This window comes from Typha angustifolia, chromosome 4 (assembly GCF_048772165.1).
Source record: "Typha angustifolia cultivar Huaian chromosome 4, ASM4877216v1, whole genome shotgun sequence".
Classification (NCBI taxonomy): domain Eukaryota; kingdom Viridiplantae; phylum Streptophyta; class Magnoliopsida; order Poales; family Typhaceae; genus Typha; species Typha angustifolia.
The window spans coordinates 8,784,761-8,805,441 of NC_133242.1; the positions used below are offsets into that span (position 1 = coordinate 8,784,761).

Here is a 20,681-nt window from a genome sequence, read left to right on the forward strand (position 1 = left end):
TCCAATCATATAAAACCCAAAGGCTTTTTTTTTTTAATTTTTTTCCGTTACTATTATAATTTTGGAGGAAAGAAGAGAGAGATTTCAGTTTATTAAAATATTGTTATACTTTTAAGGGGTATTTTTTTTCTCTACGGTACGACAGCGGTGAGATATTTCATCAATTAAGGAGGATTTATATATCACAAAAAAATTTAGAAGAGGTATGTGAAAAATAATGGTAATTTAGGATCTTAAGTGTAATTATTCATTTTATTTAAAACAATAAAAAAATATAATTTAATTTAAAAAATAAAGAACCAAATCTGGAATAAATTGGGAGAATAACAATTCAAGAGGTGGATAAGTACCCGAATAGACCACCCGAATAGGTGGGTTGTGTGTGCGCGCGCGAGTGCTGCATTCGCTTCAATGTGATCGCCAAATCCGGTCAGCGCCCGAGCGAATTAATCCCAACTCTCTTCTCTATTTACCTTCCCCTCCCTTCCCTTTGGCTTCCCCCCGTTGCGAAGAGGAGAGAGATTTTAACAAAAAGAAAAAGAGGAGAGAGGAGAGAGAGAGAGAGAGAAATGCCTGCCCAGAAGCGTCCGCATGCGGCTTCCTCCGACCACCAAACCGTCGAACATCTTGCGGCCACTGCGGAGGACTCATCTATGAGACCTTGTTCTCCTCCTCCTCCTACGCCACCACAGCAGAAGCAAGAGGAGGAGGAGGAGGAGGAGGAGGAGGAGGAGGAGGAGGAGGAGGAGGAGGAGGAGAAGGTGGAAGTCAAGGTTGAGAAGAAGAACGAGGAGGGGGAGGGGGAGGAGATGCATGCGAATCCCAATCCTGAGCGGCCGCAGGAACAGGACGGTGAGGACGAAGGGCGGGCGTCTCTCTTTTTTGTTGTTAACTTCTTATGTCCTTCTCGATCTCATGCTTCGGGGTTGTTTTGTTTGGGTGCGCAGATTCCGATGCGGACGCCGACAGCCAATCGTCGCTGAGCGCCGCCGACAAAGATGAGTACGTGCTCCCTCTCCTCATCTTTTTAAGCTATAATTTCGCTATGTCGAACCATGTTCCGACATTTTCTTGAAGAAGATGATGTGATCGTTTCTGCTAAAATGTTGCTATGAGATAATGCAATCATTTGAATAGGATGAGACAATGCCTGTTATGGTTACGTTGTAGGTGATCTTCAAGTAGTTCCTTGATGGAGGAATTGAATGTCTGTTCTGATTTGTTGCTGTCAACAGCGGAATAGCTGCCAAATGTTTTAGCACTTGCAGGTCTAGTGTTTTAATGATTGTTGGACTAGTAGTCAGGGGAAGTGATTATGAATCAGCGTATGGTTGTTAGTCTGTAGAATTGAGCTGTCATACTCGTACCAGATTATATGTCCTGCTGTGACTGAGTAGGTTGAAGCAAATATTCGATCAGGCCAATGTTGCTAAAGATGGAAGGGGTAAGAAGAATTTGATACTCATCTTATGCTTCCAACTCACTTTGGAAGAGTCGTAGATCACTTCTAGGTCCTAGCAGCAAGACCAGAACCAGGTCTTGAGGAAATTACACTTTTAACTTTTTACATCTCTTTCCCAACAATATGGTTTTGAGTTGTCCAAAAAAAGAAAAAAAGACTAAAAAAGTAAATTCAACTCTGTTATTTTTGAAAAAAAATTATGCTTTATGTTGTTTAGATTAACCCTATTGATGATAATAGATATAATTTGTAAGTTAAGTTTCTGCAGGGAATGTTTTCATGATTACTTCTCTGACAATAGATGTGTTAGCCTTCGATATGTCGCGCTTTGACAAAGTTTCCCTGTTGTTATAGTATAACCTACTTGATGCTGATGCAAATTTGATTGCCTGCTAATAGCATTGAGTTAACTCCTAAATTTAGGTTGCAAATTGAAGTTGGTCACTACATTCTTTTCATCACCTCTCGTGCTATCCATATGCTACTTTTTTGTTTGAGAATACCTGCTCTTTGTTGTTGATGATCTTGTTGGTTCCCCTATTGTTGACTCAAGTAGTTCTCTGTAAGGATCAAACATGAGTTTAAAGCTCTCTTGAAATCCGATCAATTTATTCAATCTTCTTGTAGAACTGTTAAATTTTGTGTAGCACATGTAGAAGATTTTCATGGAATTCATTATGAACCACTAAGCTGGGTATATCTCAGGCATATTTACCTTATTCTCTAAGATCCGTTTTGCACATTCTATGCCCTTGTGACAGTATCCTTTTCTTTTAGTCAGTTCCTGGCTTTCAAGAAGAAAGGTGCAAAACGCCAATGATCTGAAATAAGAACCATTAGAATTAGCTTGAAAGTTAGAACCATTGGGAATCATCCTGGGAGGATGGTTGACATTTCTCCCATGTGCATGATTATGTGAAGCACAAACATCATATGTAGAAGACAAGGAAACTAGTAGGAAATAAAAAACATGTGCAGCCAGAGGAGCATAAGCTGAGGGATTCAGACCAAAATCTCCACAATTAATTTCAGGTTGTTACCAGCCCTAATATTTTGGCCTAAAAGGTTAACCAGCTAGCAAACTACGGAGGAATATGTTTAACATAGAGTGTACACCTATTTTGAGTAGGCAGTCTCACCAAGAATGTGAAGGGTTTACGATGTTCTGAACATATAGTGACTTGTACTTGGTTTCCAGCTGATTGAACCTGAATAAGTGAATATCATCAAAATATATGATTTTTGGAAATTCAAATGGTTGGATCTTGATTTTTATTTGTGTTTAACTTATACTTTTGGTTCTTGTGAAGGTACTTGGGGTGTTTCAAGTCTTTTTTCAGATCGTTGACTTTTTCATCAGTCCTGTACTGCTAAATGATTTATTTTCTTACTATTACTATGAAAACAGTAATCAATATCACATTATCTTTTATATATGTTTTTTCATTGCCTTGTCTTCAATTACACACCAGCATGAATACAGTGTAGGGCACTTGATATTTCATATTAAAGTGCATCTTCAAAGCATAACTATCTTGATATTGGCAAGGGAAATTTTAGTGTATTGTATCCCCCCCCGCCCCTCCCCCACTTCTCTCTCTCTCTGTGTTCCTCCTTTAATTCCCCCATTCTGTCCCACCAGACATATCGTTATTGACATGATCTCCTCCTTACAAAGAGAAATATGGGAATTTACATAAGCAAATAATCCTTTTATTTTAGCTTAATTGGCCTATTTGGTTTTATTGAACCTTTGGATTGGCCTATTTATTTATTTTCTATTTCTTTTTTCTCCTTTCCTCCAGGTGCCAATTAAATTCTAGGTGAGATTAAATGTCCCCACTAAGGGGACTTCTTTTATCTCTAAATGGGTCCACTTCAAAGTGGGGTCTGCCTCAAGGAATGACTTTGTTTCGACTGATTAGATTTTTAATGCAATTCTATACAACATCTGGGCCCATCTTAAGATTAGTGAGATTTTAAAATAAATGTTTAATGACTTATATATTTTTAGTTTTTGATAAGACATTTTTATAAAGGCTAAACACCTAGATCCCCGAATTGACCTGATTTAACTTATATCCCTAAATTAAAAATGTCACATTAAGAACCCTTAAAGTATCATAATTTCTACAGGGGGTTACATTGTTGTTGAAAAAGTTGATTTTACAAAATTAACTTCTATCCTTGTACTTGGGTTGTAGAATAAGGGAAGCTATATCACCATCAAACTTGACATTGGGTTGGGATTGAGAGAGAAATATGGGGAAGGTGAGGGGGAAAATAGTTTGAGAGAGATTGAGATTTTGAGAGGAAGAATAGTAATAGAAATCATACAGGGTTGCTACTAGACGAAGGAAATGTTGAAAGTAAAGGAGAGGGAAAGGATCGTTAAAGATTGGGAGAAATATAAGTCTGGGGAGAAAGATGAGGGCAATTTCAGTATAAATGGAAGCAAAAATTGGTCACATCAATTCTGGACAAAAAAAAAATGGTTGGCTAAAAGAAGGGTCATTGAAACATTTGAATAGTTTAGGGGTTATATATTTTTTTATAGGGTATGACATGAAGCACGGATAGGGGATATGAATACAATATGATATGGACATGACAATATGACAAATTTTAAAAAATAGGATAGAGACCCAAGATAGGACACGACGAAATAATTAAATAAATATATGAAATATATATAACTGATTGATACATCTAAAGCAAAAGTTTGCAGTCTAATAATATAATACACATACATCAAGCTATAAATATTCATGAGAATTTTGAGATAATAAGAGATTGAAAAACAATCAAAGTGTACAAATTCTAAAAAGCCACAAGATTTATCAGTATAAGTCACAAAACATGTCCAAGTAACTGAGTTTCGTAAAAGTTTAAAAACTAACAATCATTGTAAAACAAAGAGACAACGTAAGATGAATCATTCGTTTTTTGCTGGTGGTGGATACTCAAGTATTATAGTCTCCAAATCTGATTCGTCAAGTGAGAGATCAACAAATTCTAATATTCTCGCACTATTAAAAGAACTCAAAAGAATTTCTCCTGACGTCTTGCATCTTGATATCCTCTTTTATATAATCTGATAACTCCCTCATAGACAACGAAGATTAGTATGCACAAATACTAAACCTTAAGTTTTTTGTAGAGTTATCTTATTCCATTTCATTGATTGGATAAAAAAATAGGTGTTTGAATTCTTTTCATAACATGAAAAAGATAAATGTTGCTTGAATAACCTAAGTGCTAAATTTTGAAGAATAGGAACATACACACCATGAGTAATCCACATAATTGGATCAAAAACATTTCTATCTCTAGTAGAATCATAATCAATAAACTTTCAATTGCTGTAGAGAAATTGGTATACTCTTAGTATATGATTTCATTCTTTTGCATTCAGGAAAAGCTTTTTAAGCCTTTTTTCTTATATTAGAAATTTCTAAATCTATGAGGTGATGAATGATTTGGATCCTCTTGAATCTATAATTAATCTATAATACTTAAGGTTTGAATAATCGAGATTGGGATCTGGATTGGCCTTCCGAAAAAAAACGTATCAGTTGGATTGGCCATATCAGCCGTATCGATCACTTGGATCGGATTGACTTTTTAATTATGTAATATTCTAAATATTATGTAAAAATGTAGGAAAACTTTTAAAAATTTAGAAAAATTATAAAAAAAAGAAAAAAAAGAAAATCTATGGTGCAATGACAACTCCCAATAAAAAGAGATTAGAAAGAGAGCGAGTGAAAGAAAACCAAACAAAAGAAAGAAAATCCATGGTGTAGTGAAGAAGAAGAAAGGAAGAAAAGAAAAGAGGAGAAAGTGGAAGAAATGAAAAATAAAGAAATAACATTAAAAAATTATATACGAAGTTTGTCAGAGTTTGTTGGAGCTAGATCTCTTCGTAAGAGAAACAATAACTATATAGTAAAGAGAGAAAAAAAGAAAAAAAGGAGTGAAAGAGAGAGAGAGAATGAAAGAGAGTTCCTTATCTTCTTTTCATGCATAAACATGGCCGTCCTCACTTTCTCAATTATGATATCTCACATCTCATATATTAAATGTAAACATGATTTACTTGTGTCTGCAATCTATAGTATATTATGGCTCTGTGAAAATAAGTATATATTCAATTTTATCCCATTGAAGATCATGAAGAACTTTATTTTTAATAAATTGTGCTTTCCCCTACCCTCATGGCAACTCCATTTGTCGTTGATTACTATTGATTGAAGATCTTTCTTAATCTTGTTGAATTTTTTTAACATTATAATCACTGAAGCAAAGCGAGTTTCCGTAATAGATTGAGAAATTCATTAAAGATAGCCAACCTAATCGAATGTTGCACAATGAAAATTTTGATGCACATTACATTTTTTGTAATTACTGAAATCTAACTACACTCGTTAAACACAATCTTATTTGCGTCAGAATTCTTTGCTGTGCATATATTCTTTAAAGTTAGATTGAGAGTACGAACTACGCAGAATGTTACGATTCGATCACATGGGTTAAGTCGAGTCAAGTGAAGTCAAGTCTAGTTTAGTCATATGGGCTATTAAGGCAAGTCAAAATAAGTCATGACAATCTTTAAGATAAGTCTAGAAAAGGCAAGTCTAAATAAGTCATGACAGCTCTTAAGGTAAGTCTAATTAAGTTAAAGTAAACCTTTAAGGCAAGCTCAATTAAGTCATGTAAGCCTTTTAAGGTAAGTCCTAATTCGAGTTGTGTCAGCCTTTATGACTAAGTCCGAGTAAGACTTATTGTACCCCACATCAAGATATAGAGGGGCATGGCTTCTTTGTTATTCTTCCAAGAATCCTAAATCCAAGTATTAAAGCATTGAGAATTAATTGAGTTTAGTTATTTTCTTATTACCGTATTTATCGTTTGATCGTAGCTATTAGATCGTCTTTACCTTTCTATAGATCATCTTTACCTTTCTAGGAGTAGATCATAGTCGTAAAACCTCCAAAGCTTCCAAACCCTAGCCACTATCTTTCTCTAACAGCCACCCTACCCTACGGCCGTCCACCACCACCCTTGGCTGTCTACCACCCTTTGACGACTGCCGCAACATCGGGTATTTACCATTTTGCCCTATTATGACATATCTCTATTGTTTTATTTTTAACATTTCATCCCGACCTCTGATTTAAGTGAAATTAGAGCTATTAGAACTCTAAATCACGAGGCTATCACCATCCAACTTTTTATAATTTTCTTATGTCTGGATCAGTCCAGATCTGGTCTGTAACACATAAATTCAAAAAAATATGAGAAAACTGTCTTAAGAAACATCCATACTGTTTTACAAACAAGTGCATTATCTATGACTACTTGAAATATATTATGAGGTCCAATCTCTTTATTGATTTTAATGATCAAATTAGAAATAAAAAATTTGTCTTTATATTCCCCTTCATAATTAACAGGCCTCAGAAACATAGGGCTGCTCGTAGTTTTCGCTAAAAAATTTATAAGCGTCCTTCTCTGTGCATTAGTCTAACCGTCACATATAATTCTCATATCTTTTTCTCTCTCATGTGCTTCTAATAGGGTTTAGCAACATTTCAATTTTGCTCTCTCTTGTTGAAGCTAGGTAGAAAATTTCTTGAAATGTTAATATTCGCTATAAACTAAAAGCTCTAATATAGTAAAAGTTTCTAGCCAAATAAAAAGACAACACAACTAAATAGAACATGCATGCAATCTCAATGTAATTGGTTACGAACATTCAAATTAAATGACTACTAAATAGCTATTATTCTTGTTGCCCTTTTTTTTCCTTGATGGTTCTCCTAGATCAAACCCTATAGTTTCAGCAAGAAAGCTAGTTTTGGTTGAACCTGTGTAGGATCAGTTGAAACGGATCAGGACCGTCCATAGTTGATCTTGATCCAGGACTGAAACCAGTCCAATGACTAGTTTTAGCTTGGTATTGGCTGGATTGGCCAATACTTGATATGTATAGGGTTGGGCTCAGTTATATTGACTGAACGGACCGAAATCAAGAGAGAAAAAGAGAAAAAGAGGGAAAAATAGTGACAAAGAAAGGGAGAAAGAGAGAAAACTGAGAGAGAAAGAGAGGGCAGGGAGCTTGTCAGAGAGAGAGAGAGAGAGAGAGAGAGAGAGAGAGAGAGAGAGAGAGAGAGAGAGAGAGAGATGAGGGAAACTATTCATCTTCACCTTTCGCTGCTCGCAGTTGACCTCGTCGTAATTGCTCATTACCGACCTCGTCATCATTGCTCATTCCCGACCTTGTCGCCCTCGAGCTTGAGACATCGCTCGCACCCGCGTAGTGTGCCCTAGCCCAAGAGAAAGAAACGGGTAGCAAGTCAGGTCAGGTTGAATAAAAACTTAAGTTGTGGATACAAGTCATGCCTCAAACTTGAGGGGCGACAAGGTCGGCGACAATGAGGTTGGCGGCGAGCGACAATAGTAAGATTGACGACAAGGTTGATGGTGAGTGGTGAAGCGCTTAGGAGGGTGCCGTGCGGCATCACTCATGCCATGTGCCGGTACATTGCAGGGTACGCCCTGTGCCAGTCGGCATGACCATCATTGGTTATGAGTGTTTAGATGTAATTATCTCTATATTTAATATTTGTTATATGTATTCCATAGGTGCATATGAGGATAAAGCTACATATCTCCTTGGATCTCACATTAATGGGAGCCTCATGCACACTAGCAATGATATAGGCCATACACTCATTATGCTAATTTACTATCTGATACATGCTGAGATGATTATTGATTTGTAAATGCTAAAAAGATTGTAAAACCACATAATGGCATCCTTAGGCGTTAATGTGCATGAAATAAATTTTCAGGAGAATTTATCATAACATGATTATTCAAATTCCTTATCTTTGTTTTTCTCTTCATCCTGTCACTTCGCTGTTCCTTTTATCATTCTTTTTCTTCATCCTTGCAACCTATCTTGATTAGGTATTATATTAGAGTCTAAGAAGCATCTTTCCTTTCTTCCTCTTTTCACTTCTCTATCATTTGGTAGGTTCTGAGTCACTGAGTGTAACCCCTTTCACTTTAAATTCTTTGTCTCTCGTTCTTCTCTTCATCTCTTTCATCTTTCTTTCCTTTGCTTTTGCTCGGCCTGTGGTGTCAAGTCGAGTTCGCTATACGGAGGAGAGGGTATTTAGATGGTCTCCTAGGATGGATGTTAGCGTCTCTCTCTCTCTCTCTCTCTCTCTCTCTCTCTTGCATTCGTAATCTCTATCAGCTTGTGATTTCTCTCTTTTTAATTCTGAGGGGCGAAAGTTGGAATTGTCCAGGAGAAGGTAAATAACTCCCTAATGGATTTTTTTCTTCACTCCTCTTCCTTTTTTTGGTTCCTGGAAGAACTTAAATGATGTTATTTATATATTTCAGATAGCATATTGCCTATACATGCTTCACCTCTTTTGTGTTGGTAAAGCTCAAATATTAGTAATACTTTTACTTGAATAAATTTCAAATGAATGGTCAATTTGTTGATTGTGTTTCAGGATTCATCATTCCCTACATGTGAACTTATCACATGTATGCCATAAGTGGAAGACAAATTTTATTTGTAAGTTCTTTGCTGTTCAAATGATTTTATGAAACTTGCTTTGTTCGCAGGTTTATACTAGTCAAATTAGCAGAGATACGCAAAGAAGTGCAATGCCCTATATGCTTAGGTATGAAACTGTAATGTTCATGTACATGCAATACTATCAAAAGTTATCTTCTAAAATTAAATAAGTCAGGTTTCTTTCAGCAGTTGATCTCAAAAAGATGTTCTTATACTTTTTGTGGCTGTTTGTGTTCTATAGTTTTAAGGGATCCTTTACTAGTTTGCCACCTGAAAGTTGGGAATGTACATGTATAAATGCATGAACTATATGTATCTTTCCTAACTTTTGGATTTGCAGAAATTCCCTGGACAAAATATTTCATATTAGAAATGGTTATTAGTTGACATATTAGAAATATTTCATATTAGAAATGTTTTACCTCATTTTTTCCTTTTCCTAGTGCAAGATTCCCAATTGTAATTTTTCAAATTCTTGTAAGTTTTTTGTTAACCCCTCAAACAATGAGTGGATGTACGCAGCTGTGGGGATTTATATTATATCCTTGCAGCTCATTTTAGATTTATTTGAAGAAAAAGATTCGAGGAACTTGTTATATGACTCTGTTTTTCCATTTTCTGCTGGATTGATTAGAACAAGTGGAAATCATGTATTTCCCTTTGTTAAATTTAAAACTAGTGGATGCTTCGCAATGTTCTATGCTTAAAAGGTTCTAAAAGAGCATGCCTCTCATATAGTCATATATATATTGTATAGTGAGATGAGCAGGTCAAGCAATTTAGATATACATACGTACCTGGAATACCAATACTGAGACATACCTCAGGGAAGGAAACTAGGTTTGTTCAAGTCTATAGCGTGTCAGAACCAAGAGTGCACAAATAGCTATTGACCTAGCAATGATGGCAAGTCCAAATCAATAGTGCCAATTTGTAGCATCCATCTAATGAAGCGAGATTAATTTCAAGAATTTATGACCAAACTAGCCCTCCCAATTTTTTTTTTTGGTTCTCGTCTTCTACTGCAATTTAAAACTTAAATATGAGTCTAGGCACATTTTGAAAATGCTGGCTGGAATAGCGATTTCTAAATATATGATAATTTCAAAATCGCCAAAAAGATTGCCATCTTAGGAGAAAATTTGCATATAAATCACTATTTGATTTATCGATCTCTGTATAAATTGCTAAACTAATATGTGATTCACATGGAAAGTTTTTCTCAGAGACGGAAACTTTTTAACGATTTTGAAATTTTTATATAAGTTGCTAACTAGGTCAGTGACTTATATTTAAAAATCACTGTCGCAGTCAATGGTTTCAAAAGACATTTAGCCTTATATTTAAGTTTTGAAGTGTACTAGATGCGTAAAAAGAATTAGGGGCAGACTTAAAATATTCAAAAACTCATATTTTCAATGCAAACTAGTAATCCTTAGAAACTCCTCCTCAACTCTAGTGGACTATTATTGATCTCAAAGTTCTGATTTGACCTAATTGGAGTCGTGCACAACAGCTAAATGTTATGTTAGTACAAATTATTAATTGGCTACTCCAATTAATCAATTGCACTTAAATTAACATGAATACAATGCAAATTGACTCAAAACAAATTTAAAAGCCTACCTTTCCCAACATTGTCTCCATCTGCACCTTAAGTATTTACCATTCTCGACATAGTTAGACACAAAACTGACTTGTGGAATTGTTCTATTTCAATGGATGAAGAAATTTAATATACTTAGCCTCATTCATCTTGCCCAATTGTCTTTCTAATAATAAGTATTCTTTGTATATTCGCGAAGTTGGAGAAGGGAAATTAGAGAAGGATAAGTGTCACAATCCCATCTACTTCAATATATATAGGTATGCCCTGCGGCAACCCAAAGAGACTCAAGAGTGCAAGGCCTAAAGAATACTCTCTACAAGAGTTAATGGTTCATATGGAGGGGGAACAAATGCCACTTAGCTACAACAATCAAATGCTACAATATAATAGAAATAATAATGAGAAGATGAAGAAGTATAACAAAACAGAAAGGTGTGACTCTTGGGAGGTCCTCAAATAGGAAAGGTTCTTTGATACATTTAGTTAAGGTCTTTTCTTATTACATTAGTTGTTTATTTTTATTAAAATAAAATTCCTGTAGGTCGCGTTCGAACGTAGAAAGGGTCGCGTTCGAACGCCCTTGCGAACGCCTGCATTAGGTTCACAAAAATAGAGAACGTGAAATGTGCGTTCGAACGCGGTCGGGCGCATTCGAACGCCTGTATCGCGTTCGCACATACAGAGCATGCCTTTTATGCGTTCGAATGCGATCGGCGGGATTCTACTAGGATTAGGGTTAATTATTGTTATTAGGACTTATTGGCTAGCCTCTATAAAGATATGGGTGGCAGCCAAATTCATTATGTATTGGATTATTGATTTTTTGCCTCCTATCTTCTCTCTATTCTTTCTACCTTAATCTCCCTCCTCTCTCTTCACCAACCTACCACTTTTACCATTGGCAAGGTCTCTCCTAACTTCTAATCTCCCTCGTCTGTCAAGTCCTTCCTCTTCTTTGGGATCTTGACCATTTCTTCCCTTTCGTCTTTATAATTTAAATAACACAACCATCCACCTTTATCTCCATTATCATCCTTAACCCACTTCACCCATCACCACCACTATTATCCGTAATATATCGTGTTTTCATCCTAATTGCAGTTCGAATCTGCAAAGGGCATAAATACGAAAAACGTAGATCATGGAGTTACAGATTGATTTTACTTGGTTTCGTAATTTTCTGATTACGGGAAAATATTTGGTGAATATTTATCCTCGGTTGCGCGGACTGCTTCCTGCAATAAATCCAGATCTTGAAGGAATCGTTCTATAGCTTTATCATCCTCACCTATTTAAACAAAGAAAATATGTTACAGAATAGGAAAAATATAAGATTTCTATAGAAGAGAATTCAAATCCTACAAATTTGCTTATTGTCACATTGCAAAATTTCTTCTTAGGTTATTTTACCTGGTAAGGGACATGATAAGCTATGTAACCCGAGAAAATAATCCCAAGAGACATGTAGCCATTTGATATCAATATTTTTTCAAAACTAAATGAAACCGTCTATTTCATTGGAATATAACTCAAACTAAAACAATATCCATAAGAGCAACTAGAACGACATATAATATGCTTGAAATGGAAGCTATATGTGCAAGTATGGCCTTTGGTCAAACTTGGGATACAATAGATAAATAGATCTTAATCTGGAAGCTTTTGAATATCTTCCTATTGTGGCCACAAAGGTCCACTCTTGCTTTACCTTGCATATTGATTTGGCTAGCTTGATGGGATTTGTGAAAGTGCATGTTGCTAGACTCACCATACTTTTCTTACTCTTGATCTTTTTGCACCTTATTGAGTTTTTTATATTAGTTCTACATTGAGGTGTTTTCAATCATTGACATTGCATGTGAGTGGATGTACACTAGTTGAAGTTGCTTCTTACTAGACTTGTTGCATCAATTGATATTCCTTTTGTCTAGTAGGCTGTTTTGGAACTCTTCTGATTGGTCTAGTTTGACCTTTGTCCTAGAAGCATTCACTTATTTGTGTTTGGTTGAAAAGATCAATGAGGCTACCATTCGGGATAAGAGCCACCTTGACATGAGCTTACAAGGAAAAATCTTCTCTTGTTTGAAATTTCAAAAAAGTAACAATTCGTTGAAAAGATTCAAGGCAAGGATCACCTTACCTCAATTGCGTAAAGCCACCATTGCATGTGTTGCTAGAGGGGTGAGATTGATGTGCATGTGTATTAGGATTGGTTTAGCAAAGATAGCCTTGTCAACACTTCATGGCATGACACAACACATGTTGTGGCACCTGCCGGCTGTGCCGCAAGAGAGAGAGAAAAGGATGAGGGAAACTACTCACCTTCATTCTTCGTTGTTGCCGCTCGACCTCATAGTCAGTCGAGCAGCGACGAAGCTGTTAGGAGGAGTGCCATGCAGCACCTCTTATGCCACATGCCTATCGGCACGGCCATTGTTGGCTTTGAGTACTAGTGTTGATTGTTAGAAATCATTTAGTAACCTCTTGCACAATTTAGAACTCTTTTGTAGTAAACTATACTAACTTGCCACTTAGGAGGTGTACATGTTATCTCATTTGATATTGTGACCTCTGACCTGGTTTCAACGCCTAGGCTAGTGTAGGTGTCATCTCAGGTCTGGTCTAAATGATTTGCGTGAGGGGCTATTGTAGTGTGTTGCATTTTCATTTACATCCCGTGCTGTCTCAATGAGTTCTTGGCCTTTTGGTTCGAATTTGGAGCTTAATAATTTGGTTGAAGTGTTTACGATATGTTTGATGTCTTTGTGCAGAATTTCCTCAAAAGCTTTTGATGATTTAATTGCACAACCTTGGAAAAACTTGCTGAATTTTCTGGTTCAGGTTTCCACTTGAATGGGTTTTGAACGGATTTGGGAAGTGTTCGAAATAGACCGCTGATTGTATTAAGTAGCATTTGAACAGGTTAGTGCCTGTTGTATGACTTTTGGATGCTTGAGTGTTTTAACAGCGTAAATCTGAACCATTTAAAACCTACCCGAGCTCACTTTCTTCTTTGTCTACCTTTCTCTCCGACCATTTTTGTTCGAACTGAGAATCCTTTAAGGCTGTTTCTCCAGATCTTTCTCAAACCTATCATCCTCTTCGCAGGATCTAAGGTATTTTAAGGTTTTTTAATCACATGATCTTGTCTTGATTTCTTTTTAGGGTTTTCATTCAATCTCATGATCATGTTGGATTTTGATGTTTTGATCGTGTAGAATCATGGTGAACAAGAAAGTTCTTGCCTCTAATAGATCATCTAGATCCTTTTCTCTCTAGCGAAGCAAAGGAGTGGTATGCTGCTAAGTTATCTTCTAGACCAGTTCTAGCAGAGATTGTGATTTCAGATTTTGGGGAGTTTACCTTCTTTATTTGAGAGGAGGGGTTGGAGAGATATCTTAAGGGTTGAGTGGGAGGCGTACACCAAATTAGTTACACACTCCAGCGAATGAATGATCCTTTTGGAGCACAACTCCCCTTATTTAGTGGATTTTACCCCTGCTGAATCAAAATTGTTGATATGGAAACTTTAGCTCCCGTAACTCTCGAGTGAACCGCTTCATCTTGCTCGGTTTATGGCCCTTTCGTTCAATTCGAAAAGATTTAATCTTTCATTGTCGAGTTTTTACTACTTTCTGCTCGATGGAGTAGTCCTCCACCAATAGTTCCTCACACTCCAGTAACAGTTTCATCTGTTGATGGTAGTACACTTTGCTGTCCTTGGTCTTCACCTAGGATGAATGACCCAAAAAGCTTCAGGTTCTCGTCATTGATCATGGAGTACATCTCCATATAAGTTGGCAGGTCAAGCTGGAAGATGTTCTCTCCAATTTTTTTCAGTATCATGAGGGTACACATTGTATAACTTTCGAAAGGCCTTTGGAGCCTTGGGAACGCTAGGACTGGGGCCTCGCAAATCTCTATTTAAGAGTTGGTGGGTATCATAGAGTCCATTTTTATATTTTGGATGGAGAGTTGAGGGTTGATCTTTGAGTGTCAAGTCTAGTTATGATTTTATTTTTCTATTTTCATTATTTATTTGACCTACTTTTATTTATTTTTGTAACGTTTGTACTTAGGTCTGGTCCGGGCTCCATTTATATGCCCGTTTCAACTCCTTAAACTCATGTTTCAATTTATTAAATTTTTCATCACCTTCCTTAATGAAAGCAAATAATAATGAAAGCACTCAATACGGAAAAGAAAGCATGCAACAGTAAATTTTTTTTCAAATTTTGATTGTTGCATTTGGTTCAAAGGCTCTTAGGTAAGATTGGAAAGTGGCCTATTCATTGTTCCTGGAAAATAATTATATGAGGAGCCAATTATGCATTTTGGTCCCCTAGAAATTTTTATTTTATTTCTAATAAGATTTTAAATCAATTGGGGCTTAGTCCGACCATCTGCTGGCAATTGGCCCACCCAACAACATAGGCATGAACTGGTCTGGGTTAGAAAACTTAAACCTAGCCCAAGCCCAGACCTGGTTTAAAACTAGTCCGGGCGTAGACTAGGCCAGGTCTTGTCCATACTCAAATCCAGGCTTTCTTTGACCAAGCCAAGCTTGACTGGTCCATTAGGATTCGTAGCCTTGGTAAGACTATGCAAGGATGCTGGTATCACAAGAAAGTGGTGAAGGAATTTTGGGCAAATTGGTAGGCTCCCATGGAACCATGAACTTCAGTCACCGCTTTTGGTTTGGGCCAATTTTTGATAACCTTCTCCTTCTTTAGAATAATTTTCAGCTCATTTTCATCGACTATGAACCCGAGATATACAAAAGACTGCTGTCTGAATTCACACTTCTTATAACGTTCATTCAGTTCAACTGATGCTTTTGTAATACATTGAGAACTTTTCTGTATGCTCCTCTTAGCTTCTACTGTAGATAGCTTTATTGTACTGTAGGTAAGAATATTGTCCAGGTGCAAGAAGTTGAACTTCAAAGAAAGATCGCAGAATATTGTGCAAGTAGCTGGTGCATTACATAAAGCGAACAGCATCGCCCACCACTCAAACAAATTTTTTGGGTCTTGAATGCAGTCTTTCAACTTGTTCTCTTCTCATACTCCACTGAATTGAAATTAAAGATGATAAAGGGTTAAAGATGTTGGAGAAAGATGGATGGTATTTGTGCCACTTAAGAGTAGCACTACTCACCTAAAAGGACATACTGATGACAAGCATTGAAGGGTTTTTACAAGGAAGTTTTCATCAGGGTTTTAAGAACATTTCCTGTCATACAATTAGGAGAGATACTATGAAATATTTTTGAACAACAAGAATATATTCTTTTAGCGAATTTGAAATCTAAAACTTCTTTCACTAATGATATTTGGACTTCACTTAAATGTTGGTGTTCTGTGTACAAATGCACATTTTATTGATGATGATTGGAAGATTTTTTTTTTGTTTTGATGATTTAATAGAATGCTCCAAAATGATCCATATCTATGGAAACAAGAAGACTTATTTTTGGTTTGCAACACTAATTTTCACCAAAATTATATGGTTTCATCTGAAACTGGCCAAAATGATCCTGACGATGCTTTCTGTGCTTTGGGTTTCCTGTGTTTACTTAACCCTAAACCCGTCCCTCAGTTCTACTCCTATGGCCGACACAAAAAGATGTGAGCATGCCTCTTTACATCTCGTGAGGCTATGATTTGTGTGTGAATTCCTCCCTCTCTATATCCTATACTTGAAGTGTGAAAACTCATCCTGGCTTGATTCAAGAAACTGCTTTTCATGTATGCAATGCAAAAGGTAGTGTACAGTATGAATTATTGCAGTCCAGTTTCCTTAATCTAAAACCTATGAATTTCTTTCATATTGTTTTTTCTAAAATCTTTTTTCTTGCTAAGAAAAAATATTAACATCTAGGGATACTGGGTTTATCCTTTTGTCATGCCATGTATTATGCTCTTTTAAGCATGTCCATGACTGTGACTACTGAAAATTTGTTTTTGATCATTGAGTTATTTGATCTAACAGGAATAATCAGAAAAACAAGAACAGTTATGGAGTGCCTGCATCGGTTTTGCAGAGAGTGTATTGATAAATCAATGCGGCTGGGGTATGGTATTGGTGCCGATATATGAATATTCCATATTTCCAATTGTAGAGGACTACTACATCCTTGTATCAATGTTGGCAAGAGAAATGCCTTAAGTAATTTAAACATGAAATAGTGAAATAATGATACTTAGACTAGTCAATTTAATAAGCTAAATGTAACCTTTCTGTAGCAACAATGAATGTCCAGCATGTCGCACTCACTGTGCAAGTCGACGTTCTTTAAGGGACGATCCAAATTATGACGCCCTCATTGCAGCTTTATATCCAGATATTGATAAGTACGAGGAAGAGGTATGCGAGTCACTGCTACTTGCCTACTTATAATTTACTTCATTTGTTGTGCTTCAGTTGCATCTTTCCACTGACTTTCTTTTATCTATATTTGGCAAGTGATGCTTCTCATTTGGCTTCAATATATATTGCTGCAGGAACTTGCTTTCCATGAAGAAGAGAAAAATCGCAATAAGAAGGTAGGATCTTAATAGCTGATTATATTCTACTTCTAGAAGATGGACCTGTATGAAATTCATTAGGAGAGTTATTTATCCTTTATTAAACTGAATAAGTTTTTTTTGGGTAGATTCAAGCATGCATAGCTGAAACTCTTCGGCGACAATCAGATGCTCTTGGAAGGAGGAGACCTACTGCAAAAGCAACAGCTGCTGCTTTTGTAAGAAAATCTCAAGGGAACTTCCGAACTAATGGACAGAACAGTTACCTGCGGGGGAGAGGTAGAACAGGTGGTCGTGAGAATGCACTTGCAGTTTCTGATGACGAAGAGGAAGGAAATGGTAATGATGGGAGCAAGGAATCCTCTTCTGCGGATGAACGGTCTCCAGATATAAGGCAAAAGAGATGCAAGAGATGGCCAGTACCACGGTCTTCACCGGCTAGAACAGCAAGCAATGCGGACAGTGGCTATGATGACAATGACGATTTGGGAGTCAGTAGAGAAAACCTTAGCACATCTCCTTTACGAGCTGCATGGGGTAAGAATGGTGTACGAAGTCAAACACGACATGGCAATGCTAGTGGTTCAAATGGTAGGGTGGTCAAAGGTGCACGCACGACCAAATTGGTGGAACATTTACGAAATTTAGATGAAACTGATAATCAGGTAAAATAAGTGATAAGCAAGAAGATTATGACTATGCTAACTTATGTCTACAAACAAGACAAAAGATAATGGCTTCTGCTAAACTTATGCCTACTAACAAACTTTAGTAGCAACATTATTCTTTATTGTGATTTCATTTTGCAGGTTGACATACACCTGATTATGCTGCCACTGGAAGGAGAAAATATGCCTAATTTGCGGACACCTTATCTTTGCTGTCAGCGGACCATGTCCATTAAACAGCTATGCCTAGTAACTACTTGCTTCCCACATGTTCTTTTAGTAGTATATTTTTATTTGTCCAAATGTAGTGTTCAAAAGTCAGTGTCATTCATGGGTGCAGTTTATAGCTTGCCAGACATCTCTTCAAGCTGAAGAAGTTCAGATATATGCCAGGACGCCTCAGCATGGATACTCAGCAATCAATAACCCAACTATAATAGACAAGACCGTTGATCCTTTTGAGGGCTTACAAATGCTGGAGCCAGAGAAATCACTTTCAGAGCTGTGTGCTTCATTCACTTCTGCGCAAGGGGATCTGGTGAGACCCCAGCAGTTTGTCAGTATGGTTTCTCTTCTGGTATTGATTTCCTAATTGGTCATCTTTTCTTTGCCTCCAGGAATTGGTATATGTTTCGAAATTGCAAAGCTAGATAAAACCATGGCGTCAGGTCTGTGTTTCCCCCCTGAGAAGGTAAAAAGCGACTAGATATTTAGTATCTTCACATGGAAGATGTATATAACACCAACATATTAGAAGATAGGTGGGTTATGGGCTAAGCATACTGACCTTCACTAGTCAAGGAATTTTCTCCTCGATGGTACCAGAGCAAAAGACCAAAAGAAAAGGAAGCAACATCATAATGTTATTGTACATTTGCTTATCTTTTTCTTTTTCTCTTTTTGCCCTTTAAACAGATGGAGAAGATACTAACTAATATTTCTCATATTTTTTCATGCTCTGTAGTTTTTCATGAATATAACCAATTCTTCGAAGGTTCTTCTTTATATCCTCTACTGATTCACTTGGCTCGAATCACTTAGTCGTATACTCTTCATTAAGATTGACTTAAATAGGGCATTACAAATTTGATAGCTTTCTTTTCTGAAAGAAATTGATAACTCCGGGCTGTCTAATTAAAGGAGAAATTCATTTACCAATTTGGCAAGTGTAGAATCAGGTACTGCTCTCAACGCTAATTCTTGTACTAATATTTTTGTTTATATTGATGTGTATAGTTACAAAGATCTGTTGTATTTTTATATTTCTTGCGGAAAGTTCACCTTTGATACATAATCACAGATATTTACATTGTTGAAAATACTTAAGCTATCATCAAATCTTAAGTCTGTTTGGCTAGTGGTAGTCAGGTACCTTCTGGGAGGATGACCAGAAAGGGAAGTTTGATTTCAATAAACCTTAAGCATTAAGTATGATATTTTGAAGATAAAGTTCTTCTCTTTGTATTTATACCTAACCTGACATTATATATGAAACTGGGAGAGTTGCTTCCTATATTAATAGAAACAACACAATTAATGTAGGTTGGCTACTTTTCTTCTACATAGATTCTTGGGTTTTGGTTTACAGTTTTTGCCCTAGGCATACTGTAACTTCAATGGATAATTTAATCGTATTAGGATGATAATACATTTATTTGGAAAATTACATTATACCCTCTTATGATTAGTGTTAAATTTACTTAAAACACTTACAGTTTTATTTGTGTCATTTTACCTTTTTATGGTTATATGTGAACTCAAATTATTATTATTTTTATTATATTTGATCAAACTAGATATCGAATTTGAAGATTTTCATTAGAGACAAAGTTGTAAAATATTAAATAATTTTTAAATGTATGTAAAATAATACCGATTGAATTTTAAATAATAAATATTGGATAAAAATATACATCTATTCAATATATTTATTATATATTTGCTATCTAAAATTTGATTGGTTTTATTTTAAATATATTAAAAAGTATATTATATCTTCTATAACTTTATCTTTAATGAGTATCCTTAAGTTTGATTTCTAATTTAGTCAAATTTACTGAAAAAAGTAAAGGTTGTATTTTAATTTAGACCACAAGGAATACAGTTATATAAATACTATACGAGTGAAGTAAATTTAGGCATAACAATCAGGGGTTAAAATGTAATTTCCCCTACCTTTATACTCAATAGCTAAGACTAAGAACTTTGAGCATATTTGATAATTTTGAAAGAATAACATATATTCTAGGGATGTAGGATACTTTCTTCGTAAGAAAATGGTTGATCTACTACACTAGTTGAGCTGTATTTGCTCAATGCTTGATCTGTCTCATTGAAATGCACCCTTGCTAGGATAAGTGCTTGATTAATATCTCATTGTACAAAGTTCTCATGTATTTATTGATGCTGTGATGGAAATATAAATATATATGACATTCTAGATCTAAAGATTGCCATCATTATTGTTGCCATGATATTGCATAGAGACCCTTATTGATACTAATGATGCTCCAAATATTGATGATATTAATAATGTTCCCTAAAAGAAAAATAAAGAAAATATTAATGATGTTAAATTTGGAGTCACCAAGCTAAGTAACACCATATATATATATATATATATATATAATATGGTATACCTGTCTAATTAGTTGATTATTGACTATGGGAAATAGATAACAATCATTTAGTCTTATTGTACACAATTAATCTTCAATTAGATGTTTGATTAAAACAGTTCATGGTTAATATGATGAAGGATTAATTCATCCATCATTGTTATCTATTGAAAGCAGTTAATATAGAGAATTAT

The 20,681-nt window shown here is 35.8% G+C and overlaps 1 protein-coding gene across 1 annotated transcript; it reads left to right on the forward strand.

Moving 5' to 3' along the window:
• The first annotated feature begins 472 nt into the window (after positions 1 to 472).
• Positions 473 to 18,988, forward strand: LOC140759165 (putative E3 ubiquitin-protein ligase RING1a). The gene is made up of 10 exons (XM_073095651.1): positions 473 to 852; positions 948 to 1,002; positions 9,110 to 9,168; positions 16,666 to 16,747; positions 16,920 to 17,040; positions 17,178 to 17,219; positions 17,330 to 17,866; positions 18,011 to 18,118; positions 18,210 to 18,407; positions 18,487 to 18,988. The coding sequence occupies exons 1-10, from the start codon at positions 570 to 572 to the stop codon at positions 18,517 to 18,519; spliced, it is 1,518 nt and encodes a 505-aa protein (XP_072951752.1). The 5' UTR covers positions 473 to 569; the 3' UTR covers positions 18,520 to 18,988.
• The last annotated feature ends 1,693 nt before the right edge of the window (positions 18,989 to 20,681 follow it).

Coding starts and splice junctions, on each gene's coding strand:
- LOC140759165 (XM_073095651.1), top strand. CDS start 570: ATGCCTGCCCAGAAGCGTCCGCATGCGGCTTCCTCCGACCACCAAACC. Junction 17,041..17,177: donor TTGATAAGTACGAGGAAGAG/GTATGCGAGTCA, acceptor ATATTGCTGCAG/GAACTTGCTTTCCATGAAGA. Junction 18,408..18,486: donor CTTCTGCGCAAGGGGATCTG/GTGAGACCCCAG, acceptor CTTTGCCTCCAG/GAATTGGTATATGTTTCGAA.